Source organism: Falco peregrinus, chromosome 7 (genome assembly GCF_023634155.1).
Source record: "Falco peregrinus isolate bFalPer1 chromosome 7, bFalPer1.pri, whole genome shotgun sequence".
Taxonomy (NCBI): Eukaryota; Metazoa; Chordata; class Aves; order Falconiformes; family Falconidae; genus Falco; species Falco peregrinus.
In genome coordinates this window covers 91,155,826-91,183,399 of record NC_073727.1, presented here as the reverse complement: position 1 = coordinate 91,183,399, position 27,574 = coordinate 91,155,826, and the positions used below count along the sequence as shown (strand labels likewise).

General features: G+C 37.5%; 1 protein-coding gene across 9 annotated transcripts in view; it reads left to right on the top strand.

Annotated features, from left to right (window-relative positions):
- The window catches only part of FBXL4 (F-box and leucine rich repeat protein 4), a 72,641-nt gene that overhangs the window by 8,954 nt on the left and 36,113 nt on the right, over positions 1–27,574 (top strand). For all 9 annotated transcript variants that reach the window (XM_055809638.1, XM_055809635.1, XM_055809639.1 and 6 more), the window contains 3 exons: positions 7,906–8,251; positions 16,980–17,224; positions 26,709–26,922. In XM_055809638.1, the coding sequence (XP_055665613.1) occupies positions 7,906–8,251; positions 16,980–17,224; positions 26,709–26,922 (805 nt within the window). The remainder of the gene's footprint in view (positions 1–7,905; positions 8,252–16,979; positions 17,225–26,708; positions 26,923–27,574) is intronic.

The window sequence follows — 27,574 nt, the reverse complement described above, 5'->3', positions numbered from 1 at the left end:
TTTTATTTTATGACGTAAATTTTACTTTTTTATTTTATGATGTAGCACAGATTTATGTAGAGATTATTTCTGTAACTGTTGATAAGGTTGCATTAGACTAATAATATTGTGCTGCAGTGTAATACAAAGATAATTTGGAGTAATAAGCTAATGCTATATTTTATAAGAATGTATGGTTAGGTTTTGGTTCTTAAAACAATATGGGGTTTTTTAGTTTTGTGTAAATACTAAGGAGTGTTGAAGGAAAGCTCAAGAAATGTTAGCTGAAGGAGCTACTTATTAAGGTGCACTAAAAAAAGGGAAAAATTGTCTGGAGAGCTAAAAGAAGATGGAAGTGAAAATACTAATATAGAATTTTGAGATGTGCTTTATGACTGTGCTTGGGGTGTGGTCAGAGTGAGAGCTCAGACTTCCCCTTCATAAAAAAGGATGACGTTCCTATGGGACCCTACTTTTTAATTTGTAGACAGGAGAATCTTCTGTTCTGCCTACCTAGGTTAACAATGTTTTTGTTTAGAAAGTTTTCTCAGTGAGCTCAGAACCAATTGCCTGTGCTGCATCTTCAGTATTTGCCAGTCTTGATGATAGAGAAGTTTTAGAGGGACTTCTTTTTTTCTTTTGGCTTACCTTCCCTCAGCCAGATTTGTCCGTTCAGAACTACACATATGGTTTGTCTCCGTTCTTCTGAAAGAGACAAACATGTTACACATGGTGTCTTGAAGGGAAGATGAAGGAACTGTTTCTCCACATGAGGTGTGCAGCTTTTTTTTTCTCTGTTCCTTTGCTCACCTTTATGAGGGAAATATAAAGAGTTGCAAGAACACAGCCTCTTTTCTGCTTCAGTTCTTGGTCCCTTGTTTTCACTTACAAAAATTATCTGAGATGTCAACTAAGAATTATTTTTTGAAGGTGGAATGCTGCTGATAATCTTAGGTGATTCTGTGTTTAACTGACGTTTTGGACCTGAACTGTCATACAATTTTCTTCTGTTAAAAAAGGCCATGGCTCAGTTACTCAAAGGGCACTGAGAACCTTGTTTTCTATTTTGATGCTCAAGTTTAAATCACCTTATTACCTAAAATCCTTAAAGTGCTGCTTTATTTTATCTGCTGACTCTGGAACTGTTTCTTTCTGAACACCAGTGAAAAAGGGCAGGTCATTAGAAAGGTTCCTTTTCACGAGTTCTGACTTTGATATAAAAAGAAGGCCAAATTAATGGTGGAGTCGAAACTGTTGGGAGAAAGTCTGTTGAGACTTGTTTAAATGTTATGCTTAGTGGATTATACTTGTCCAGCTGAGTAATCTTTTTTCACTTTGTTTAGTATTTAAAACATGGGCTCATCCAAAACCGCTGTGTGCAAAAGCTTCTAACCTACAAGAGGCTCTGTAAGGACTTGGTGTATTGCAGTCCTTGATGAAAAGGACTTTATATGTTCTTGAAAAATGGCTATAGCCCACATATTTGGCCAATGTGTTGCTAAGTTGCACACTTCATGCTTCACTTGCATAAGTCATTCTTTCATGCAGGTGTTCAGAAAAAGGTCTGTAGCCATGTTCCTCTCTTACTGGTGCATTGAATATTGCTATCAGTTACAGCTTTGTGTGACACTATCTCAGATCGGCTTTATTTAGAGGTTTTTTAGAGCTGGGGTCGGCTTCTCATGGAATGGGAATAAGCATTTATTTTTCAGAATGGAATGTAATTGTTCTTTAATAATTCTAATGCTTAAAACATGACAGTTAATTTGAAGTTTTTTCCATTATGGTTTAGCCAGCTTTCAGCAATTTGAGGATTCTCTGTCCTCTCATATATTTTGCTGCTTTAAACACAGAAGACACTACATTGCTCTCTTCTGCATAAAACAATTTTTAAAACCATAAAAGTCAGAGAAACTGCTGTCTTTACACACGGAGACCTTTTATGCTTTTCATTAGTGCCACTCACACCTTGGCTGGTGAGAACTGTTTGGTAATTTCTTAAATCCATACTAACATATGTTAGTATCCATGTACAAATTTGTTACAGGAATTATCTGAGTGCAGAAAATCCAAACAAAAATTAATAATTAGAGATAATGGGAACATCGTAGCCTATAGTTTCTGGGTTTATGTGGTGAAGAAATACCTCCCTTTTTTGTATTGTGTTGTGCTGGGGTTATTACACTGGTGTAGCCTTGATTTTTGACTGTTGTGCACATTCTGTGTACTTAAGAGTTTGGTGAGAACGATGAGTCCCTCAGTCAGTGGAAGAGGCAGGGTTTTGCACAGGTGTGATGAGGACACTGCTTGTGGTAGTGATGTGAGCTGAACGCAACCAAGACAATTTTCTTTGTTTCTCCTAGTGTATTAGATTGAAGAATAAGATATAGCTAGCTCCTGTGATGGGGAAAATGTTTTCTTTCCTGTTTCTTTTTCCTCCTCATTTAACCAGAAGGCTTACTATTGGTGATTCCATAATGGCTTCTTTAGTGCTTAGCCCTTTTGAAACATTTTGATGCACCTAATAGTTAGCTGCTGTCAGACAGGAAGTGTTTGTGTGTGTTTAAATGGGAGCTTTCAAGTCAAAAATAATTTTTCAGAAGTTTTTCAACTTTTTCCTTTAACAAAAATAACTCTGTGTTTTAGATTTAGTATATAAAAGAAAAAAATTCGTCCATGTTCTTCTGTCATGGTCTTTTTTTAACTTAATTTGACAGTTTCTCTTATCTCATGTACGTTACAGTGACACCACTTGTGCTTTTTATAAAAGCTCAAAACCAGAGATTCCTAACTAGTTTGGGATGTGTGCCCATACTTGGGTGATGTTTCACAGCATATAACCTTACTGCAGTGGAATGATTGCTTCATTAGTGGGTTGGAGATTGTTTGGGGATTATTTTTTTCTTATTTTCTGTAGATAAAGTGTAATACTGGTTAGGTGATTTATCACAGGTGAGATAGCATGGTTATTTGACTGGGAGCAGTTCCATTCTGCTTTGTGTGTTCCCACCATTTATTGCTATTTAATTTAATTTCTCCATGTTGTTTAGAATTTTGCTAGATGCTCTTTTGAGCAAAATTCAGAGTTTGATTTGTAGATGAACGGCTTGGCTCAATATTTCCCAACATAGCTGTGTTTGCTGGATGCAAAGCCTTTCTCTTTCTGAAGGTCTTGAATCCTGTAGAGGCAGAAGCGCTGCAGCCAGAGGAGCAGGCTAAGGAAGATGGGCAAAGTAAAAGGCTCCCTCTCCTTCCGTTGGGAAGTTCATTGTATTTAGGCAGTACAATGCCAATCTGGGTGGGAATTGTGCAGATTTGTTTGCTGGCAGCCAGGATGGGGATCAAAAGTTTGATGGAAAAAAAAATCCCCCCTTCTGATAGAATGAAACCAGAAAGGCAGTATACTGAATGTAAATATTGTGAGTCTGTTGCTTATAGAGCAGCATTTAGATGGTTCTTTACCTTTTGTTCCCTGTGAATCTCAGACGAAGGCACCCAAAACACTGCTGATACCATCAACACATTAGAGTGTGATAAGGGACCTTCAGGGCTGTTTCTCACCTATGTGTAACACACAACTTGAATTCTACCATTTGCATCCTTACTTATAACTTACTTTGACATCTGCAGGGGAACAGCTTTTTCTCATCCAGATGACTGTCATAAAAGAATGAGTTGTGGGTCCATGTGGGACAGTCATTTCTGAGAAACCCATAAAAAGTTCATGTGGATAACAGGACAGTTATTTGAAATATCTTTTGGTATTTAAAATGCCCTGAGCATTCTTGGGAGTCCTGTCTGCTCTTTCTGGTATTCCAGAATTGAACTCTCAAAGTAGAAATGAAAATCTGCTGCGTATTCCCCCATAGTATTAGACTGCTGTGAACTCTGCTTATCACCTAGAACAGAATGGTTCCAATACTGGTCTCATGATCGGTCTTCCTTGCCTTTTGTATTTATCAACTTAACATCTGTGGCCAGGGGTGCACTTTCCAGGTTATGTTGAACATCGTGGGCTAAAGCATCCCTGGCATGTTAGCAGGTAAGAGATGTTTTCTTGTAGCCTAAAGATTATTTACTGAGCACTTGCTTGGATAAGTGCAGATGGGATGTATTATAATCACATATCATGATTATAATTGTTGCAGAAGTTGCCATTTCAGCAAATGTGTGGTCATAATATTCTCTGAGTTGCCTTATGTTCTCCTCATTGTTCTGTATGAAACTTCACTTCTGGCTTTTAACACAGCTGTAAGTTTTTTTGGGACAGGGAATTTAATTTTTGTGATTGAATCACATGGAGTGAGACTTGCTTTCTACACCAATCTCAATTTTACAATGCAAGAAATCTCAGCAGATTGCAGGCATAGTTTTGTATCACTGGAGAGAAATCTGGTTACTTTTCCTAGGAGCCACTTCTATGAAGAATCTTTCTTATGTAATTTCTTCAGAAGTAATCAGGTCTACTCAGGGATCATCTTAGCCATTAAAAAGCTTTCCAACAGCATTAGGCCAACAAAAAATTAAACATTAAATATGTGCTCTCATTTGCCACAAACCTTGCAAGTATGTTCCTCAGCCTAAAAATCACTGGACTGTGTTTTCCTTCACGGTGAGGGAAGGAGAATGAGAATTATTTTTTTATTTTTTTATTTTTTATCACATAGGTATATTGAGTTTTTAGCATCAGAAATTTGAGCAGAATGAGTTCCTGGCTATCTTCATAAGGTAGAGGGAAATCTAAAGAAAATTAAGTTTTTCCTTTCAGCTTTAATGGACTCAGTTTTCCCATTAATCAGTAGAGAAAATAATACAGATGTTCGTACTTCTCATTCAGGCTTTGCATGGCAGTATAGAGACTGAGGCTTTCTGACGCCTTGCTGGTGAAACCTTATCAAAGCGCTGTCATTGCAACATCTTTGATCAGCTGTTACTGTGTATCTGCAAGACTTGAGGACAAACAATGTCCCACCTTCAGTGATCTGATTCTGCTTAATTTTTGTGAGAGCTACCTAATTAACTTGGCCAGAGGGGGGGGGGTGGGTGGGTGTGTGTGTGTGTGAAAATTCCTTTGACGTTTTTACAGGTATTTGTTGGGATTCAATTTCTCTTTGCTTTGGGCTGAATAGTTTACCAAGAATCTTAAGCTTGGAACAAACGCAGGCAACCTTGTTAGGAAAGAAAGCTGATTTTGGAACACACCCTCAAACCAGGACTGACTGTCAAAATACCTGTCTTCTGAAGGATTTCATAATGGGTGACTATAGCAAAAAATGCTCCAGAACAGAAGAAATACAGTTCTTAGTGAAGCCTCTTGGTAATTTAGACTTTTTTGATCCATTTCCAGCTGTGGAGTTTTCACTCCCTTTCAGATTACATGTAGCCCATTTAAGTGTCAAAGTGCTGATTGTAGATGAAGAAACAGCTTCCAAGTGCAGTAATGGGTATATTCAGAGTATGCTTATACTCAGGAAGAATTCACCATCCCTGACTCAGAGCAATTGGGATGGCACCACACACAAGAAGAGACCATAAAAGCAGAGAACATCAAATCAACCTGGTAGACTTGAGGTTTTCCAGTTAAACTGACAGCTGAGTCCTTTAAAGTTAGATTGGTGGGCTATTGATGAAAAGAAAGCAGTATGACAAGGACAGTGGAAAATAGCCACTGGTCTGGTTCATCAGCACTTGATATATAATGTGGAGTTTCGCAAGATTGTGAAGTCATGCTACGTGTCTTTCCTTCTCTCTAGTTTATTACAAAGACCGGAAACTAGAGACACTGCTTGCTGAATGAGGTTATTGCTCTGCAATTTGATGAAGCTAGACCTCCAGAGTTCTGCTACTGCTAGATAAGCCTTTCTCCAGGGCACTAAAGGAGAAGTCAATAACTGAAACACATTCTGTTAAAAGTTGTTGGTCTGGCATGTGCTAAACTAGTGAAAAAATAGCTTTTTGTTTCCCTAAGGATAGTCTGAGCAGGTATATGAAAGTGTCTAAGCAAAATGTTAGATGGTGATCTGGATGTGTTCAAGAAAGGTCATGTGCATTGCTAACATTAAGTATTTGCTTAGGGTATCGACCTATGTGAGAGGGCATGACAGTGGGACTACATCTGTTCCTTTTTGCCATGAGCTGATGTTCATTTCCTAAATGAATGAAATCTTCTCTTAGTAGTAAGTCTCTCTTATAAGAACTGTTAACCTTAGGGTAGAGTTGTCCACTCCTACATTGGTACTTTCTGATGTGCGATATATTCACCAATCCTGCTTGCTTGTTTTTAGTTCATTACTTTTTTTTTTCTCTCCTTTGACATAAGAGTTCTGCAGGCCTCCCATAAAGTATCTGTGGAGAATGGCATGGTGTAGGATAGGAAAATATGCTACTATTTCGAGGATAGGAAAATTAATCCTCACATACCGCAAAAAGTCCATTGTGACGTGGCAGTTTCAGCCAATAAAGATTAATTTTCCTATCCTTGAAATAGTAGCAAATATCAAGCTTCTAAGCCTTATTTATACTGTGCGCTATGTTTTGATGGAAGTACTTGTATATGTCTTTTGTCATGATAAACAAAGTGTAAGCATTTGGTTCTAGAAAACAAAGAATGTTTGATTATTTACTTACTTTTAATTTTATATATATATATAACACCCCCACACACCCCCGTGTGTGTGTTCTGTAGTATATGTCAGTGTAGAGGAATACTTGTAATTTCTGAGTAGTGGTGTCTGGCAGGGAAAGCCAAGGTGCTGAGGAATTGGAAAGCACATACGGTGTTTCTGAGACAAGCAGCCTGAGAGAAATCCTTGAAGCTGGAATTAGGGTGCTCAGAAAGAGATGGGGTAGATATGGAAGTGCCTGGGTTATGCACACAGGATGCAGAGATCACTGTAAGCATACTGTTGAAGGGAGTAGCAGCAGTGGTTGCTTCTTTAGGAATTAACTAGACTCGAGGGAGAAAAAGGTGGGCATCAGTGACTGAAGGACTCTAAAATGCATTCACTGGATGAGGACCCATGTAGAGAGCATGTTTCCGAACTTTTGGCAAGTTTGGGAGCACTGAAGACCTAATGATTGTAAGACTTGATTCTCCAGCTTCCTCAGTTGGCAGTAGGTTTCACTGTCATTTTCTGGAAGAGATTTGAGGTCTGTGTGTGAAAGTAAGGGTGTAGTTGTGGAAGTTCTATGCATGCTCTGAACGTCCTTCTGTCAGTGGACTAAAAGTAATGTAGACATTTTAACATTTTTTGCAAAGGACCCTTTCAAAAGTGATTTGAAGATTTTATTTCTCTGGTGATTTGAAAGTGAATTACTTTTAAAAGGAATAGTTTGCTTGCCCAGACAGATAAAGTAAAGTTTCTGGGGTTTTGCTGCTTGCTTTTTTTTTTTTTTTTTTTTTTGTAATTTGCAATGCTGCAATTCGATCAGGTTTGATGTTAAGGAGTCTGAGCTGTGGGTTTGGGTTTTTTCTTTTTTTGTGAAAACCTTTGTGGGAAATAAGAGGTCAGCTGACTGTATGTTTGGATTATGTGCCGAGGCTGTTCCCTGCATACTTACACTAACACAGCATCATTGTGAACACATCTGCAATCCATTTCTTATGATTACCTTACATGTAAGATGTTAAAAACAACTTGTGCATGAATAGCAGTACTCTTAACAAATGTGTGACTGAGTATATAGCTTGTTTTGTTAGTTAGCAATGCAGAGAAGATATGCTAAGGTCATAGTATGCCCAGTTAAATTCACCCTTAGGATACTTACCATATCTAAGGAAAACATGATTTTCACTGTCTTTTCAACCATGTTTCTCACTTGTTAAATACTTCTGACAGAGAAGCCCTGTTACTGTGTTCAGGAATTGCTTTACTAACTTTGATTTTAATCGCTATGCTGTCTGTATGTGCAATTTTTCTTTCACAGATGGGAAATCCTTTGGTCCGAGGCACCTACAAAGGTGAATGGTCCTCAGGCTCGGCAGTTCACACCTTGTATCAAACAGATAAACTTTCCCACAAACTTAATCCGTCTGGAAGTGAACAGCTCTCTTCTAGACTATTACACTGAACTGGATGCAGTAGTACTGCATGGTGTGAAAGAGAGGCCTGTGCTTTCACTTAAGACTTCGATGATTGATATGAATGATATTGATGAAGATGAAGATGAAGAAAAGTATGGCTGTGGAATGGACACTCTTAATAAACAGTTCAGCATTGTTAACCTCAGGGAATGGCCAACTAATGGGTATTTTGATAAACTGCCTTATGAGGTAAGGAAAGCATGTTTATACTCAGTGTATTTATCTTGATCATTAGGGATGCAAAGGTGCTTTATAGGGTCCTGGTCAAGATTGTTGTTTTTTCCAGTTAGATTTCCTTGCATTGTTTTGTGAATCTCCTGCAGTTATTTTATAGTTGCGCCTCAATTATGTAAGTCTCTTTACTTCCATGGATGTGTAATAGCGAGCCACTTTGCTGTTATTTGCATAGTTTTCACTTTTATTTCTCAGTAATCTGTCCGTTTGCACGTAGTTTTTACACCAGTTATTCTAGCTCTTGAACTTAGAAGCTCTTGGCAGTTTTCCAGTAATTTTAGTCCTCATGCTTAATGATAGAAGAGCTATAAAAGTGATATGAAAAGATTGAATCAAGATCTGGAAGTGGAAATAGTTTGTAATAGGCTAAATGTTTCTTTTCCTGTTACTTCTCTTACAAAACCCCAGAACTTTGTTCCTGAAACTGCCATATTATTTTCATGTTATTACGAAATAAGCTTCTTCCATGCAGCTAAGTGCAGGTAAAAATGTTAACAGCTGGACTTCTTTTTTTATGTTTGCTATTTTTTATTCTATCATTAGCACAGAAAACAGTTGTGAAGAAACTACTCCTTTCAGATTCCCTGGCAGTGGGGCAGTTGCAGGAGTGCTTAGAGTCAGTCAATATTTTCCTTCCTGTAATTTTCAGTATAACAAGAATGCAAAGTATGTCCGCTGAATATTGTGTGCAGGCCAGGAAATGCTCAGTATTTCAGGCTCAGGGTATGGAGGCTAGTACCCTAATTAGAGTAAGAATTGAGAGACAAAGTAATTGTCTTCACCTCTTCTGAAATAAACAGGTTTTGCACATAGTGGAAAGAAGCCTTTAATTGCCAGTCAGACCTCTGGACTTGAGCAGAGACGTGGTTGTTCCTGCTCTTCAGTGTACTGCAGTCTGGCAAAAGAAGCAAATATTTGTTTACTGTGGTAACTCATCAAATGCTCAGTGCTTGTGGCTTGAATCAGACTTGCTCTTAAAAGTGAAAGGAGGATAGTGGGAGATACTGTCACTGACTGGTTTTCAGAAATAGGTGATCTATTCAAGTAGTATTTTGGGGTTTTTACATCTTTTGTCTCTTAAGTACCCCAGTTTGGCACCTGAAAGCTCTGGTTGGTTGACCGTGTGCCCTAGTAACCTGTAGAAGTTTGCTGTGCCTGTAAAGAGGTAAAGAGAAAGGAAGAGGATGTAACAACTCTCTCCATCTTTCTACTGCCTACCTTGTCTTTTAAATCATTTTTCGTTCTTGAGTTTGTTGGGGTTTTTTGTTGCTGCAGTGGAATAATAAATGAGGATACTAACTTCATCCTGAGTTAGCTCTAGTGGTTTTTTCTTTTTCCCCAGAGTCCATATAATGTTTAATATATTTTACTGTTGGTGCTTGTATATCAGTAATGAAGTAAAGCAAGTACTTTGCATATACAAAGGTGCAGCTGATTCCAGAACATCGTAAAATGTATAACAGTTTGAAAGTTTGAAAATTTGTTGGTTTTAGTCATTCAAAGGAATTGATTGTAGAAGAAACTTGATTTAAGTCTAGGAAGTTTTGTTAGAAAAGGCTGGATAAATTTATTTGTGGTATAATAGACTACCAGAGAGGTTGATTAATCTCTTTTCTGTTCATGATTATACATACTAAGATTGTAATTTGGGAACCATTTGTGTAGTTCCGTTACTCCTATGAACTTCATGTACTTTGTTGTGCTTTTCTGCTTTCCTGTTTGTGTACCAGCTTCCCTTTTTATCCTTTTTTTAATGTTTGGTTTCATGAATGCGTTTATATGATCTATCCATACAAGCATATATTTTTTTCTTCTGCTTTGATTTAAAGAAACTGAAAATACAAGTGGAATATTTATCAGGAAAACTACAAAAAACTATTTCTGGACTGGTTTTGTGATAGCAGAAATCCCAGTCTACTACGTTCTTGGTCCAGCTGGAAGATTTGGGTATTAGAATGACAAAAATGTTGTACTTCTGTAGCATGACAGGTTTTTTTGTTGCATCAGATATGGGAGAACAGTATTCTGCTTGCTGTCTTAAAGACTGACAAGTGTCAGGTTTTTCTGAGAAGTGTTTGAACCTTGTAATGATGAAATAAGGCAATCACTGACTCCTTCTAGTTTTGATTGATACGTTACATTAAAAATGTGTTTCTTTTTATATTGACGTGCGGAATTAGACTCTATAACTCGAAAGTTATAAAGTAGGTATGTTTATTGCGCGCAGATGCACGGGGGATCGCTCCTCCACAAGCGTGCATACCCGAAGTGATGAACCATCTCACATTTATACAATGAACAAATGAATATTCAATTAACGCCTATACATATTTGTTACCTAAACCCCGCTTCGTATGTTAATTAGCTTATCAGTCCGTTTCCTGGAATGTGGTGGTCTTGCAGGTTTGTAGGTGATTCATGTCCTTGTGACCATCCGATCTTCTTCAGGTGATTCATGTCCTTGTGACCACCCGATCTTCTTCAGGTGATTGTGACCACCCAATCTTTTCCAGCAAGGAGACTTAGCACTCCCTCCCTCTAGATAGCATTTGAATGTCTCTCATCTTTTCTTATTCTCTTTTAAATAGCCCCTTTGTTAGAAGAAGAAGGGCAGGCGTCTCCCCTTTGTTAGAGGAAGAGGGGCAGGCGTCTCCCCGTCTCCCCTTTGTTAGAGGAAGAGGGGCAGGCGTCTCCTCAAAACTGTAGTTGTCACCGCACCCATGACTAGTCACCATACCCACATTCCTTAAGCAGACACATACAATCACAATCCATGTCCATTATCCCCATTTCACATTATTTCTCCATATCAATATGTTCTGGTTGATTGCAAACATGTAACTGTCCTATGTCTTCATATGAATGCCTATTCCTTATTTGAGCTGTTTCAGGCTTTTTTCATGCTATCCTCCATAATTCACAAAATAAACGGGCTGTATGGTCTTCTGGGCTGATCTTAAAGCAGGCAGCAGTTCCTCCAGCCTTTCTTTTGCCTTCCTTGTCTTTCTGAAACTTCCACAGACTACCCTTTCATAGATTGTGTTGTTCCTCAAAATGGCATTAGGAATGGCTTGCTGCAGTGTGAGCTCTAAAAACGTTGTAAGAGTCTAGATTGCTTCTGATGACAAAAGAGAAAAATGCTTGACTCCTGGGGCATGGACTTCCTTAGAAGAAAGTGTGAAATCTTGGATGAACTAGGTGAGAGAATTTTCCTTTCTTGCTGGTGGATGGTGTTAAACAGCCCTTAGTAGCTGTGAAGTACCTGTACTTCATTAGTTCTTCAGAATTACCTTAAAATTTAGAGAGGATTTTCTGGGAGATACTTCATGTGCTTGTCTGTCTGCCCAGTTATCTTTGACTAACTGGTGCTGCTTATAAAGTGGAAGGAGTAACGTCTTAGTCTTAGTTGACGCTGCAAGAATGCTTGAGACCTGAAGGCCTGAGCAAATTCAAAGCCTTTGAGAAAGGTGAGGCATACCTGCCACTGTGTACTTGTGCAGTGTGGGACTTGCCAAGATGTGCCAGCTACCAAGATCCTAAATTTTCTTTTCCAGAGAAGAGAGTCAGGAGGAGTCCTGCATGCTGCCATCCAAAAGATAATTTTTATATAAATTTTGGTATAAGAAAGATATAAATGACATCTTTGTCATTCCTTGAAGCCAATTTTTCCTAAAGCTGCCTACAAGATTTATGAGCTGTTCGTGGGTACTGGGGAAGTGAATTTCACTGCTAAATGTGGATTTGGCACCTATGTTCCAGGAAAATGGGTCTTGCATGTAAGATCTGCATCCCTTAAATGATACTTAAAAGTCAGAGCAATAAGCAGGAGCATTTTTAAGTGTCATATACTTTTTTGCTCAACAGTAAACTTCTTACATCTTTCCAGAACAAGTATTTGTAGGCTTTCAGATAATCAAGGAGATTTTATGCCTCTCTTTGAAAAGAGAACATCATGAGGGTCTTAAAAGCAATCTTGACAGCTAATAGCCATATGGCACAAGATTCCCTTCAGGTAACGGCCAATACACTGCCAGTTGCTATAGCAGGCTAGGCTCTGAGTGATGGCATGTGGAGATCTCTCCAGCTTTAGTCCTCCTGGAGTCTCGATTATTTGATGATACAGTCTGTCAGTAAGATCCTTTTTCTGTTCTTTCAATCAAGAAAGGGCTTAAAACCTTTACAGCCTTTCATTACTGAGAGGATCAGAGCCTATAGCTTGGTGATGTGAAGCCCACTCCTCCAAAGTGTGTTACGCAAGTAGAATAAAGAGAAGTGAGACTTAAATGGCTGTGTTTTGTCAAACAGTTGCAAGGTCCACTTTTCATGTGTTTGTGTCCTGTTAAATGTGTATGCCTTTGCTGGTGCAAGCTATACGATCGTGGAATTAAGGACTCTGTTTTCTTAAACTAGGTTGAGGAATGTCAAAATCCCTAGAATACCATCTTCTTCTTGCCTTCTCTCTTTGATTTTTTGTGCACATATCGTTTGTCCTTTGTCTGAGCATGTCTTAGTATAAATTCTAATTAATTAAAAGCTAAGCCCTGGCAGCTCTAGCTACAGAATGAAAAAATTGCAAGTCATTCATTTGCATGTTTCTGAATGAGTGGTTTGTATAGGCCAATGTATTTTCATATTGGAGTCATGTAGACATGTAGAAAGTGCAGATATTCAGCTTTGGCCAGCATCCAAGTATTCTTTTCTGACTTAAGTTCTGTTATTGTCCTCTAACTACAGAAAGTATTTTATTGGGCATAAATGGTTATTGCCTGCAATAACAAAAAAACCCTCAAACCACAACAAATGGTTATTCAGAAAAAAGGCTTTAAAAAGCTGGATAAACTTTTGGGTAGGTAAGTAAGTTTCACCCTGTGTATTGAAGAGTATGATGGAGATCCTGTTTGAGCTTGTAAGTGAACTTTACAGTGGGCGAGATGTCTTATTTTTTTAAGAAGTTATATTTTTTTAATGATAAATATGTATGTAATGCACTGCGATCAGGGACTACGACGATAATAAAACACATGGCTTAGGAATGAATCAGGATTTTTTTTGTGCTCAGACAGCACACAATGACTTTGTATACTGCTATTTGTTGAATTGTGAGAATTATGACTTGAAAACCTCTGATTTTTGAAGTTTTTAACTGTAGTGGGTGTTGATCTTGCCACATCTCTAAAGCTGGCATGTGCCATGTTTGCCCTGGAAATGGGAGACGAAGTACTTTAGGTCCATCATAACCTAAAAGGGTGATCAGTATTTGTATAAATTGTATTTTGTTTTCCTCTTTATACTCCTTTGTATTTTTTTTCCAGTAATCTTGGTTTTACTGATCAATTTATAAGGTGTGAAAAAATAACGGTTGCCATAATTTTTCATAAATGCAGAGTAAAAAGTTGTTCGTGAGAAACTGTTACAAAATTAATTTTCAAAGCAGGTACTCAATTCTGTAACATTCTTGGAATCACCATGAACACTGTGTAGTGCAATGCAACACATCGTGTCACATATTCATTATGGTATCAAATTGTACTTTATGCTAGGATACACATACATAAAAAGCGAATTTCTGACAGACACCAGACTCCAGACTAACAGTGATTAATGGTTATTAGCCTGTAGATTTGGAACCTGTTGTCTTTGTTTAATTGAAAGCCAGAAAAAAAATTGATTCTTAATGTCAAGTAATGACATTTCATTATGGTTTTCCATTCTAGATAGTATGAAGTAGCATAATGTCAGTAAAAAATAAGGATTATTTTTTCTGATTAAGACATTCATGTGGTAAGAGATTTCATCTCAGGTGTGGAAAGATTGCAGTGTCCTGCAAGTGTCGTGGTTTAACCCTGGCCGGCAACCGAGCAACACGCAGCCACTTGCTCACTCACCCTCACCCAGAGGGATGGGGAAGAGAATCGGAAAGGAATGTAAAACTCAAGGGTTGAGATAAGAACAATTTAATAGGTAAAGCAAAAGCTGCACACAAGCAAAGCAAAGCAAGGAATCGATTCACCACTTCCCACGGGAAGGCAGGTGGTCAGCCATCCCCAGGAAAGCCAGGCTCCATCATGTGTAACAGTTACTTGGGAATACAAAAGCCATAATGCTGGATGCCCCCCCCCCCCTTCCTTCTTCTTCCCCCAGGTTATATACTCAGCATGAAGTCCCATGGTACGGAATATCCCTGTGGGTAGTTTGGGTCACCTGTCCTGGCTGTGTCCCCTCCCAATTTCCCATGTCCCTCCAGCCCCCTTGCTGGCAGTGCCCAAGGAGCTGAAAAGTCCTTGATTTAGTATAAACATCACCCAGCAACAACCAAAACCATCAGTGTGCTGTCAACATTGTTCTCACATCAGAGCCAAAACACAGCACTGTACTAGTGCTAAGAGGAAAGTTAACTCCATCCCAGCTGAAACCAGGACAATATGTTATGAAATACTCGCTGAAGTCATCAGTTAGTGTAAAGGGATGTTGGTGAGGTATTTGTAGTTTTATCCACCATTATCTTTAATTGAACAAAATTGGTGTTACTTTGTTCTTATCAGACATTATTATGCCACATTAATTGTAGACATAAATTTAGCTAACAGTGCAGCCTTTCTTGTTGAGCTCTCTGCTCTAGAAAACTTACCAAGTAATTATGGGAAAATCTGAGGGAAAAGACATTCATAAAATAGATATTTAGGTGGCTTAAGGTGTGGAATAGCTGAAAGATTGCAAAATATTTTGAAGATGTCTTTCAGAATATTGAAATTTATTTAAAGTGTATTGATGGTTTTAGAAAAATGACTATGTTTAGGTATCTGCTATTAGAATGACAAACAAAACTTAAGCAACTTCTAAGCTTAAGTATGGATCTGAGCCAAGCAATAATCAAGATACTAATTTGGGATTATATCTATGCTATTTCCTAGTTACTTTGCTCTTTCTTGGATACCAAAATGCCAACAACCTAAATGTCAGTTGGAAGCAAACGTTTTTATTATAATACATTAATTGCAGTTATTATATATGCATATGTATTCCATATATATATGTATTGCTGTCACATTGGAATGTCTACATAGATCCTCTGCATCAAGCTGAGGTGAGAGTTCCAGTTACCCGCAGAGACAAAAAGCTTGGGCTGTTTTTAGGGGAAAGGAGAAGCGAGGAGAAGGGAAGTGGGAAGGCTTGAAATCAAGCTTGAGAGAAACCGGAGTATATGCAAACAGTGTATTTTGGCATTTGAGAAAAAGGGGGGGCGGGGGTTTTTTGTTTTGTTTTGGGGGGGGTTTTGGGTTTGTTTCGGGTTTTTTTGAAGAGTTGTAGATCATGTTTGAAATTCAAATGCTAAATCTGGAGCCGAGTAGGAAGTAACATTTTTCATTTTGCAGGAAGTTGGCTTGTTTTCTTTTTCTTTCTAGAAATGAAGGGGGGAGAAGGGGAGACGATAGCTAGCTGCGTAATAAACTGGTACATTGGAAGTACAGTCTGTTTGGATCTCATGAAAAGCTTCATTTTCATTTTCTTAAGCATTTTTTTCTGATTTTTGGTGGTTTTGTCTTGAGAATCCTTAAAACGTTAAAATGAAACATGGTATTTTGAAAGGGCCACAAGACTGCCTTCAGTCTAAGCTGATTTGTGGGGTGTGGTGTCTGGTGGGGTTTTTTTGTTGTTTACGGTGATTAATTTCAGCAGTTACCATTTCCCACTCTGCTTGAAAACAGTCAATTTTAGTTACATAACTTGAGTGCAGGTACTTAGAGCTGTTAAAGACAACCCTGGTAAAATAGGTCTTAGATTGCATGTTTCAAGTGCGTTTATTTTCTCAGATTCTAAGCTTAAGGAGATCTTTTTTTATTAAGAGTTTTTGTTATTTCCTTATGTGAGTATTTATGTGTCTGTGTGTGTTGATTTTCCTTGAGAAAGGAAAACAAGAGCATGATAGGAGATGGGATATTTCTTAATTTCTGAGTGTGAGATGTAAGTCATTATGAAAACATATATAGTGGTGCTAGTCTGAAGGGCTGGTGATTATTCTGAAGCAGAGATGATTCAGTCTGGTAAAGGTAAAAAGGGGATTTGCCTTTCAGGTTTGACTCTGGCGTAGAACAAAAGTGCTCTCTAGTATTACAGAAAGGAGGAGATTACTTTGTAAAAGAAGATCTGAATATGTTAAATTTTTTAACTAGTTGCATAGTCCAGCATGGATGGGAGAGGATATAAGGTAGAAGACAAATCACTGATTTTTAAAACAGGGAGCAGAGGAATAAAACTAAAATCAGTTCAAGGTGTGGGGAAACTGGGACATGGTACATTTTTTCCATGTACTCTGCAAATATGCTGCCATCTGAAAAACCAAATCCAGAGAAGAAAGAGGATGCCAGTTCAGTGTTCTGATCAATGGCAGTGCAGACATTGTGAAGGGAAACATGTAAACATAGTGTTTACATAGATATCACTGTTTAAATTAGCATGGGTAAAGAAACTTCTAATTTGAAAGCTTAATGTCACAATATTGTCAAATTGAGGAGGCAGTGCAGTCCTATTTAATAGTTAATGATTTGAGAACTTACTTTTAAGTGAAAGGACTTACTTCTCTTTGAAGTTAGGACATCTTTTCTTATTCTTTTGCAGTTTTTTTTCTTAATGTTTTGAGCACTGTGTGACCATCTGTGACTTTTCTTTTCTGTTTTTAATATAGCTCATCCAGTTGATTTTGAGTCACCTTACAGTACCAGACCTGTGTAGACTAGCACAGACTTGTAAGCTACTATATCAACATTGCTGTGACCCTCTACAGTACATTCATCTCAGTTTACAACCTTACTGGGCAAGAATTAATGACACATCTCTGGAATACCTACAGTCTCGCTGCACTCTCATCCAGTGGCTGAATTTATCTTGGACTGGAAACAGGGGAGCCATCTCTGTTTCTGGATTTAGCAGGTCAGTGCTAAATATACGGAAGTGTTATCACAAGCTCTGTTTGCAGAGCTGCTGTAGTTTCACTAAGTATTTTGAACCTTATTAAAAGACAAGAAATGTCTTTGATTTACTATAAAGGCTGTGATTGTTATGGTGTAGAAAAAAACAACAGCTAAAACAGTAAGAGATGTTAGATAAAGCAACAGAAGTCTGTTTCGGTATGTAGTCTGCATGTGACAGGCTGCCTGTGACTGAAAGACTTCTTCCAGGGGGAGCAATGTTTTGCTTTCTCCTGGGCTTCTAAAGACTCTACTAGAACCAAGCTGTCAAAAGTCCATCTCGCTAAGAAAATGTTTGTGGTTGTTCTTTGTACAGGTGAGTCATCAATAGGACTGTATTAGAGTGGATGCAGTAATAAACTGATTACAGTGCATGCTTACAAGGTATGGGCCCTATGTAATCACTGGAGTGCAATGTAAATGCAAATATTTTCATAAAAATGATTTAAAACATTAGTCCTGTTGGGAAACAGGGGGTTTGCATGTGCATCTTCCCAGGGCTGAAAATATGACTGTGCTGTAGGTCATTAAAATAGCAAATTTGCAGGGATTCTTCTCTGTATAACAGCAGTGTTCTCTGCTTTCTTAAGATATCATTTCTTGCTTCTTTGCTCATTTGCATTAGTTAAACAGCATGTATCAATGCATTTCATTTAAGCAAAAATTGCTGCTTCAACTAAGAGTAATCAGCAGTGGCAGGTGAAAGCAGAACTTGACTCATAAGAAACAGAACTGTTTAATATATCTAAAAAAACCTGTCTTAACTCTCATCTGTTTTCTGAATAAAAAGGTTAAATCAAGTATTCAAGCATTTTCTTTCCTTTGGTGCCTGGGTGCCTTCCCTGGGGAAGTAAAATAATTTGAAGAAATACTTTATAAAGATGAGAATGTCACTTCTATTTTTCCTGACCTTCCAGTATAATCCAAGAGCCCTATGCTCTTTTGTGCTTGTTGGTAGAAAAAGGAGATAGATGTCAGCTAGTTGTCGAATGGGGTACAAACATTTATCCTAAATTTGGATTTCATATTAGGTTCATTATACGGAAGATAAATATGCAGGCTTTAATTGAGAATTCGACTCTGAAATCATGAAGTGCTTGCTTCCTGATGCTTAACTATTGAATCTGCCTTACAAAAACTTAAAATATGTGCAACTTCATGGCAATTTTTAAAAGTTTTCATAATTTTTTTTGAACATGCAGAACTGCTAAAAAATGTTTGTGGTCTTGAAAGAAATGAGTGTTCAAATTCAGGGAATTAACAACTTTTCAGTTGGTGTAGTCGGCATTTCTAAAATAATAAATACTCATTGTTTGACTCAATCTGTGAATAAACATGGTCAAATTAAGTTCATTGTAACACGTGATACTTTTTTGTAAAAAGGGGGAAGAGTGTTGGACATTGATACAATTTTGAAGTTAACTTGTATTTCTTGGAAGAGATACATGTAGTCAGGGGATGGGAAATGCAGTTCAATTGTAAATTTTTGAAAAAAAAGTTGGAAGCTAAATAATTTTCAGGTGTGACTTCTGCTCAGACTTTTCATTTCTGAATCAAAAATTCTCCACTGTAACTAGGTCTGGTTTTGAAAGTGGTTTTTTTTCTAATACAGAAATTTTGCAACTCCTTGTTCTGTGGAAGTGTCTTCTAGTAAAACATCCAAACACAAATTTTTCTTTTGACATTCTTCATCAGCAAGTTTGTCAAGTTTGCTGGCATTCAGGAAAGGAGAATTTGCTGCTCATTTGCTATGGAAGTATCTATTAATACAGGAGACTTACTAAAACAACACTTGCTTTTCAAAAGCTTTAACATAATTTTCTTTATAAACAAATAGCTTCCTGGTAGGAGAGGCTGTTCCTCAAAGGTGAAATCTGTCAAGTACTGTTAGTTCTGTTGCGCTGGCTATAATTAAGATACCACCGTGTGGATGTTGCAGCATCCAAGATGTGTGGTCATGAACTCCCACAATTTTTCCTTTTGAACTTTTAGATGCTCCTCACCCAGCCCGACTTTTTGCAGATACTATGCAAAACAGAGTTTCCAAAGAATGGAGGTATTTTGACTTCCCTAGGAATTCTGTTTCACACATAAATTTTTTTCCTGTTTATTCTTCAGAACGATTACTGCAGGGGAGGTTCTCAGTTGGCTGGGGAGTGCAATGCTGCTTTTATCAGTTACCTGCTGATGTTGACTGTTGCTAGTAACTTAATCAGATTTTCAGACTCTAATTGTCCTTTGCAGAAATTTTATATTTATGTATTTTTTTGTCTTTATACATAATGGTAGAAGACGTGTACCACTATGTATATTAGTGTAAAGTCTCTTGCTGCCTGCTGCATGAATGTTTCTGAATTAGTTTGTTGATTTCTCTTTATTCTGCTCCCTTTGGCTCCCTCTCTGGTCTTGGTATTCTCTATCACTTTCTGCAAAGGAAATTTTGAAGTAAGGCAGTGAGGTGTGCCTATAGAGTACCAAGCTGTGTCTTTTAGATTTAATTGGTCAAAGAGTCTTCTTGTAACTTGAGTCAAAGTGAGCCTGAATTGCTTGTTGTAATACTTCAGGTTTATAAATTTTGTGATGAGTCGCTGAAAAAAGCGACCAGAAAGGGCTGTCAAGCCAGCTACTTGGAGGTGTAGAGAATTCTGCCTAATAGTTGTAACAATTTGAAGGATTGTTACGCTTTTTTAAAATTTTTAAATAACTTTAAAAACACTACAGATTGCTGCAGTACAGAAACAGCAAAATGCTAGACCCAAAATACCTTATCCTCATAGATAACAGCGTTTCGCTTTTATAGGACCTGCTTTTTGTTTATTTTTGCACTTTTCTCAGCATTTGGTGTTGTAGTTGGCACTGTTGAATTCAAAACTGGAGGAGTCAGTTTTATTCTTACAACTATACAGTTTAGGTTATAATTTCTACAAGTCAGGGCACATTTAAGTGCTACTTAAATTTTATTTTGGCAAGTATCTTTCAAAAATGTTCTTACCTGTGGTTTCTTATGACAGTCTTAAAAGAAGTAGTATGTATACACTTGTGTGTTGCTTTAAAACGTATATATAGACATGATTCTAAGGAATAATTGAAAATACATATTTTCTTGCAAAAATGTATTAAAGTAGGAAATTTTAAAAAAAGTAATTTTGTGACTGAAGAAAATGCTGTATTATCATGAGAAGACAGAATGCTTCAGGCATATGAACGTCCCGAGGCAAAGCTGAAGGTATTTTAACTTATTGATAACATCTACTCCTCTAGGGCTGAAAATAACTATCATAATTTTTTCATTTCAGCATATAATATAAATTAAGTAAATTTTATTGTTTAGGTTGAACTAAAAGTATATGAAAAAGTGAGACAAATGAGTATCCGAGCAGTCTCAGGTGTCTGGAATGCAAAGTGACAGAGAATAAGCAAAGATCTCGCAGCAAGCATTACATAAGCAACACTGTATTTCTCTTGGCATTAGAGGTATGGTGAATTTCTTCATGCCAGGGGAGTGTCAGTGTGGGAGGGCAAGACCTATTTAAGAAAAGTGAGGCATGTTGATTGGAGGTATACTAAATATCAAGATGCTGAATAAATACTCTGAGGTTTAAACAGCTCAAGGACAATTACAGTTTAAAAACTGAGTTCAGCATTCAAATTTCTTTGTATCACTGATAATGTCATTAGCTCTTTTGCTTTAAATATCTCTAGTATTAGGATTTTTATTTACTTCTAATATTTCATACTGTGAAAATGAATTAATATTGTTTTATTTTCAGATTACTGATGCAGTGTTTGCATGTCAAGCACATCCAGGAATTAACAATTCTGTTGCTGTTAATGTTTGAAGGGTTTAGTTGCTGTATAATAGAAGTGTACTTTGACAATGTTTAACTTGATTTGTTATAATGTATATATATTATGTTATAACATAGCTTTGCTATGAGTCAGACTAGCAGGAAGGTCAGAGAAATTACTGAAACATATCAAATACAGAAAATAGGTGTTGTGTGACATTCTCAATTTAAAAATCGTGACTGTCTCTTGCTTTAATTTTCTTTTTTTTTTTAGTGAAACCTAGGATTACTGAAACTGAGGTTAAGTAATGATGTTTAGTTTGCATGTTTTTATTGAAACAGTTTAATCTGTGTTGAGAAAGCACAAGATCAGGTCTTTATTTTCTCCCTACATAAATGCCATGTTTTTAAGATTTGCTGATGAATGCAATACATGCTGGAGTAGAAAATAACGTTGTAACAATTAGAATATCTTAGAGGAAGGGAAGGTGACTTCATTTTAACAACAAAATTACTTTACTCAGTCTTACTCTCAAGCATGCATACTCATGTGCACCAAGACAACTGAGAGGTGTATCAAAAGCAATTTATCTAGCATGTAGTCTCACCGTCCTGTGCCACTTCTGTCCTCCATCTCCTAATCTGCGTGTCCTGAGAAAGTGCACATATATATGTTCAAGGATCTTGATGACCTGTTAATCTGACTTCCACCAACACACACTGCTATACTAGCCCTTGTATTGTCATTTGTTCTTTTCTCGTGCTTCTACACGTGCACATACCCATTTGTTCTCCAGTCATACCAATCTTAACACTTTTATTACAGTTATCTGTACGAGATGCTGCTGCAGCAGTCCTGAAAGGAAAACCATCACTGTGAATATAAAAATATCTGAACAAAACTTTTAGAAGTATATTAAAATGTAATTCCGCAAGCCATTGAGTTAAATGCAAGACAGGTTGGGATTATGAAGTCCTCCGCCAAGGTTGTGCAAGTACTCATATAGGTAGAGCTACAGTAAGAAAGAGAAGACCTCAAGATCTTAGAAGTGAAGTGAGGAGGAATAAAAGCCAAATGTTTGTTTGACACTGTTCTTGTCTGGTGGTAGGCTCTGGAAAGGACGAAGGAGGAGGGAGTGTGTAGTTGGCTTGAAGCAAGCTGAAATGGTTGTTTTCATGAAATACTGTTCCTAAGAGGGAGATACCAGGGTAGGGCTAGGCAAATAGGGCAGTTATATCTGTCAAGTAATGGAGGTAACATTCCTGATTTGGATGCTAACATAAAATAATACTACAAGGGAAAGTGCTAAAAAAACCCCACAACTTATGCAACACTATGTTATTCATAAATGGAAGTTGTTTCCTTCCCCTGCCCCACCTGCCTTTGGGCACTACATCCAGAGGTTGCTATGTCAATGACTACAAATTGAGTACCTGAGATTTCCCTTGAAAATCGATTTGGTAAAATCAGTGTGATTGAAACCTATTGGGGTAATAAAGGACTATAAAACTAGGTAGCTATTTGTGTTTAGGAAGGATTAGTAGATGAGGCAACACTGGACTGTGATCCTTGCTTGTTGTAGAGTTTTCAGTAACTTTGAACCATAGGATATCAAGTAAGTGAGGATCACTAAGCTAACTGAAGTGTAGGTTTTAGATCCACTGCAGTTCCAGCAAATGTGATATGTTTAGTTACCCTCATAAGCATATATCTAAAGCTATTTTGAGAATTTCATTTGGGAGGTCTTATGCAGACAGTTTTGGCGTGAAGGGTGCTATCTCTTGTACCTTGGTATTTTAATTTTGGATCTTTGTTGGCTCTTGGGATATGCTTATCATACAGACATGAATTAAAAGATTGGAAGTTGCTAACAGACTAAGTGATTCTATGATCATGACAGGTTTAGCATAGGCATGAGCAAATAGCATCAGAAGGATTCTGTTAGGACTAACTTATTTCCCAAATAATTCCCCCCTGAAGCAGGGGAATATAAGGAGCAGTTCTTCAGAGCAGGTAGCGGGTGATGGAAAGTAAGATTGCTTCTTTTTATTACCAAAAAAAAAAAAGCAACCAGGAAACAAAACAAAAAATCCAAACCAAAAAAACCCCACCAATGCCCCCTACCCCCCTCCAACAACCCCAAAAAACCAACCACCAAACAAACCCCTGAAATATAGCAGTCTAGAATGAAGATAACCTTTAAGGGAAAGGCCTGGTCCAGTGTCTAGCAAAATAAATGTAGATGTTCACATTATTCTAGGTTCCTTATGTTTCATAACAAACATGAAGGGACAAAAGGAAATATTTCAGAAATTGTGTGTATAAAATATGGTAATAAAAGCAAAACTAAAGGGATGGATGAATGTGCAGAAAGCAGATACTAAAAACAGGTACCAGTCAGTCCTTAGTGATTAAAGGAGAGGTATGTGAAGAAATGTTGATTTGGGTAGAAGGTGCTTTCGGTGGGGTGGTTTATTTTCAAATAAGCTAAATCGGAACCAGGCATGCAGTGTCTGTTAAATCCCAGAAGTATAAAGGCCATGACACATTTGTTCTGAAAGCATGAGAACCTATGTTTAACTTAGCTATATGGCTTTGAAGATCCATGTAGAAAGACATTAGTGAATACCTCTGTCCTGACAAGCCTGTTTAGTGCAAAGACTGGGGTGTCTTGATCATTCAGAGAACTCCTGCAGTTTTGCCTGATGTTTTCTGCCCTGTGCTGTTTGGTAACTTCCTCAAATCCTCCTCTTGTTTCTCTTCATCTTTTTACTTTATGCATGTCAGCCTGTTCCTGTACCCTGCTGCATGTCCTTTATCCCCCTTACCTTTCTGTTTAATGTCTCCTAAATAACCTTTCCCAAAAAGTCAGCAAAGCCGTGAAGTGCAGTGCTCTTCTGTTCCTGTGTTCACTCTGCCTGTGTGTTTCAAATGTAATGAATTTAAATAAAATGTTACAAGGTTAATAACTTCTCGAGCTGGTGAGCCTGGAGTTCTCTGAGACTAGGGGGTTGACTGAGTGTTTCCCTGACCTGGTAACGTTAACTTTTAATAGTGGTGAAAGGAGAAAACCGTTAGTTTTGTACCAACATTTGTAACAGCCAAGCCCTGTTAAGTTATATGGCAGTTAACCTACCATCTATTATTGTAATGGAATAATTCATAAAATATTTATCTGTTAGCAAATTAAAAGCTAGAGGTATAATAAATGGAGACTGACAGTGTTTTATGGAAAATTTCACCAGTCAAAAAAACCTGATAATGAGTGCTTTAGCAATACAGCTTTTTTCATCAACAAATTAAATAGAGGAATTGGCCAATTGGTAATAAGCAATGAATCCGTATGTCTCTACTCTGATTTCCAGGGCGTTTCCATCCTGCATTTTTCCATGGCAGTGTTGAACTCTATTGCTAGTCTAAAATGGCTCTTTAATGTTTAAATACCTGATATTAATCGTTGTGAATGGTCGTGTCATTTCAGCTCTGACACTCCCATAAGAAGGCCTACTAGTCTAAGTGAATTTACTGTATCCAGTATGAAACCAGCAAATAAGTCCTTGGTGTTTTGATTAATCTCTGGGTTTAGAAGCTAAAATAGATTCTAAAGAGAGACTGCAGTTAGGCAAAAATAGTGGAAGAATAAATCTGAAGGCCATACTTGGCAGAACCCCTGTGGCTTTGGGGCTTGTATCTCCCTTTTCATGTCTCAGACCCCCTCTTTGTTCCTGTTTGCATAGGCTCATAGAAATGTTGGATGTGAGGGACCTCTGAAGGTCATCTACTCCAGGCTCCCACTTGAAGTGCCAGTGTCCCCTGCAGTAGATCAGGTCAGTCAAGGTTTCAGGTGACACTTGGAAACCTCCAGGGATGGAGATGCCACCCTGGAATCTCCTTTCCCCTCTGTATTGCATAGGATCTGCATAATCAAACTAAGGCTGTGTAATGTGCACCATGAAAAGAAGAAAGAAAGGTAATGATGAATGGCAAGTATGACTTGGGAGTAATGAAAAAATAAAGAAAGGATGTTTGAAAACTTGGACCTTGAAAGACTGACTTCAAGTCCTGTGCTACTGTTCGTGTCGTCGAGGAATGCCTCCCTGAAAGTGTTTGCTTTTAAGACCAACAGCTATATCATCTTAAGTTTCGGCAGGAGAAATGTCTTGGGAAGGCCAATACCTGTTGTAGCAATAGGCGTTTTTGTGCAAGCAGATGCCTGATGTGTCTCTGGCATTTCTATTGTATCCATTAAACCCAAGAAGTAATATTAACTTTGCAGTGAAAGTGTTCTAAAGCTGCTCTGCCTGCATGAAGACTTTTGTAGAATAGAACTGGTAACACAGCAGATCAGAATATTTATTATGTGAAACTAATTCATGCTGTCTCACAAGTAGCTCCATTATTCTGGGAAGTAACAAGGGGAACTCATTGCAGCCCATAGTTAGGAACCTAGTTTTTTCTACTGGAAAAACTAGTAAAAGTGTAACAAAATCATAGCATAGCATAGGGGTTTCTTCTCCTATTAAATATCAAACTTAGAAGCCTAGTGATTGATTTACGATTTGAAGGTTATCTTTGCAATAAAAAGGGAGATATGTGTGTGTGTATAAAGCTTGGATTAGATATAAAAGAGCTTGAATTTCTGACACACAATCTCTGACAGAAGATGTAATTCATGCAGAGACCATCAAAGCTTCTAAATTTTGGATGTTTTGTCTTTTAAATATCATAAATTTTTATAATTCCAATGAAAGTCTTATGAAATAGTCCTTAGGAATCCCTGTGTTCTAGAACAGCTTCGAAGAAGATTTTGACTTGTTAATGCAATAAATGACATTTTTCTGAAAATCTTAAAACTCTTCTCCTGAATATGCCATCCCATTTACGAGTATTTGTTTAACCTCATTTTTACATTTACAGATTTTTCCGAGTTAGAGAAGTATGAAATTGTTGGTGGAAACTTGCAGGCTATTGTCAAAACTGGCTTTGGGGACTGTTTAAAAGCATTTGAAACATTATCTGTGTTGTCCTTTGCTTCATTGTCTCAGAGTAAATGGCAAGAACAAAGCATTTTCCAACTTCTAAACTGAAACGGAGTTTTCAAGACTATATGTTAATTTAATAAAAAGCCTTCTCTGTACTGTTCTTGCCTCCAATGATTCTTCTGCAATTCATTTTCAAGGTAGCATTGTTTAAGACCGCTGTAGTGACATTATCCTCCTTATGCCATGTACAGTGTTACATAGCCTTCTGTGTTGCTTAAAAGGTAGTCAACTATTCCTTTGTACAAAACATTGTATAGTATCTAGGTTATGTACAGTATAAAGTTAACGTTGATGAAATGGCCTTGACTCTTGGACTACCTTTGTTTTTTTAATACTGCTCTCTAGCTCAGCACCTAATTGATTTGGTGTCTTCTGGATTTGTATAGATTTGACTCAGAAGTAACTTCTTCAGAGTGGTTATGATTAATTTACTTTTACCTAGTCATGTTTTCTCTATATAACATTTAATGAGGTGACAAAAGAGCTGTGGTCTGTCGGCTTTTCATTGTTAAAAGGAACTATTTCCTGGTTTACATGCTTAAGGTTTTGACAGTATTCGGACTCTCACCTGAAAGTATGTTTGTTTTTCATTCAAAATGTGGGGGTTTTTTACAGGTTCTTGAAAGTTTGTGGCTCTGAACTGGTACGTCTTGAGTTGTCTTGTGGCCATTTCCTCAATGAAACATGCTTGGAGGTCATTACTGAGATGTGTCCAAATCTTCAGGAGTTAAATCTCTCATCGTGTGATAAAATACCACCTCAGGCTTTCAACCACATAGCCAAAGTGGCCAGCCTCAAGCGTCTCATTCTCTACCGAACAAAAGTGGAGGTAGGAACAAGTATTTTTAACCTTTGCAATAATACTTTCAATCCTGGTAACACTGTGTTTGTTTTGTTTTCATTAACAAAGAAGTGAATTAAAATTTTGCATGTAAATTCAAAGGTAGTTTCAAAAAGTGGAGGATTTCAAAATAGCTTTTGGATTTAGCAAAAATAAAAAGCCTGCATGTTTTAACTTGTATGGAAGATCAGTGACCTTTCATCAGCTATTTTAAGCAATGTAATATAATCACAGATGTGAAACTCTTGTTTTGAAGTGTACTCCAGACAAACTGTATTTGGCAATACAATTGGGAAGTTACGACATTTAGTAGCTTACTGTAATTCTCAACATTCTGTCCTTTAGAAAGGCTTGCCAATTACTAGATTCCTGCTGCCTTTGTGTATTAGAAGTATTTGAGATGTGGAACACAATTTTTTTTTAAAGAACTTCTGATTTACAGTGTAGAAATTGCTACTTTAGACAGTTACTCAGCTGCATGACTCAGGGTTATTACTGTTTGCAGCAACACATTTCCTGTCTAAGATGGAATGTTTTTACATACACAGTTGAGAAGAGTGTTGTAGTTTACAACGTTTTACAAGTGTTGTATCATAATAAATTCAGCAGTTTGAATTGGAAGCAATTCCATTCCTTCTCA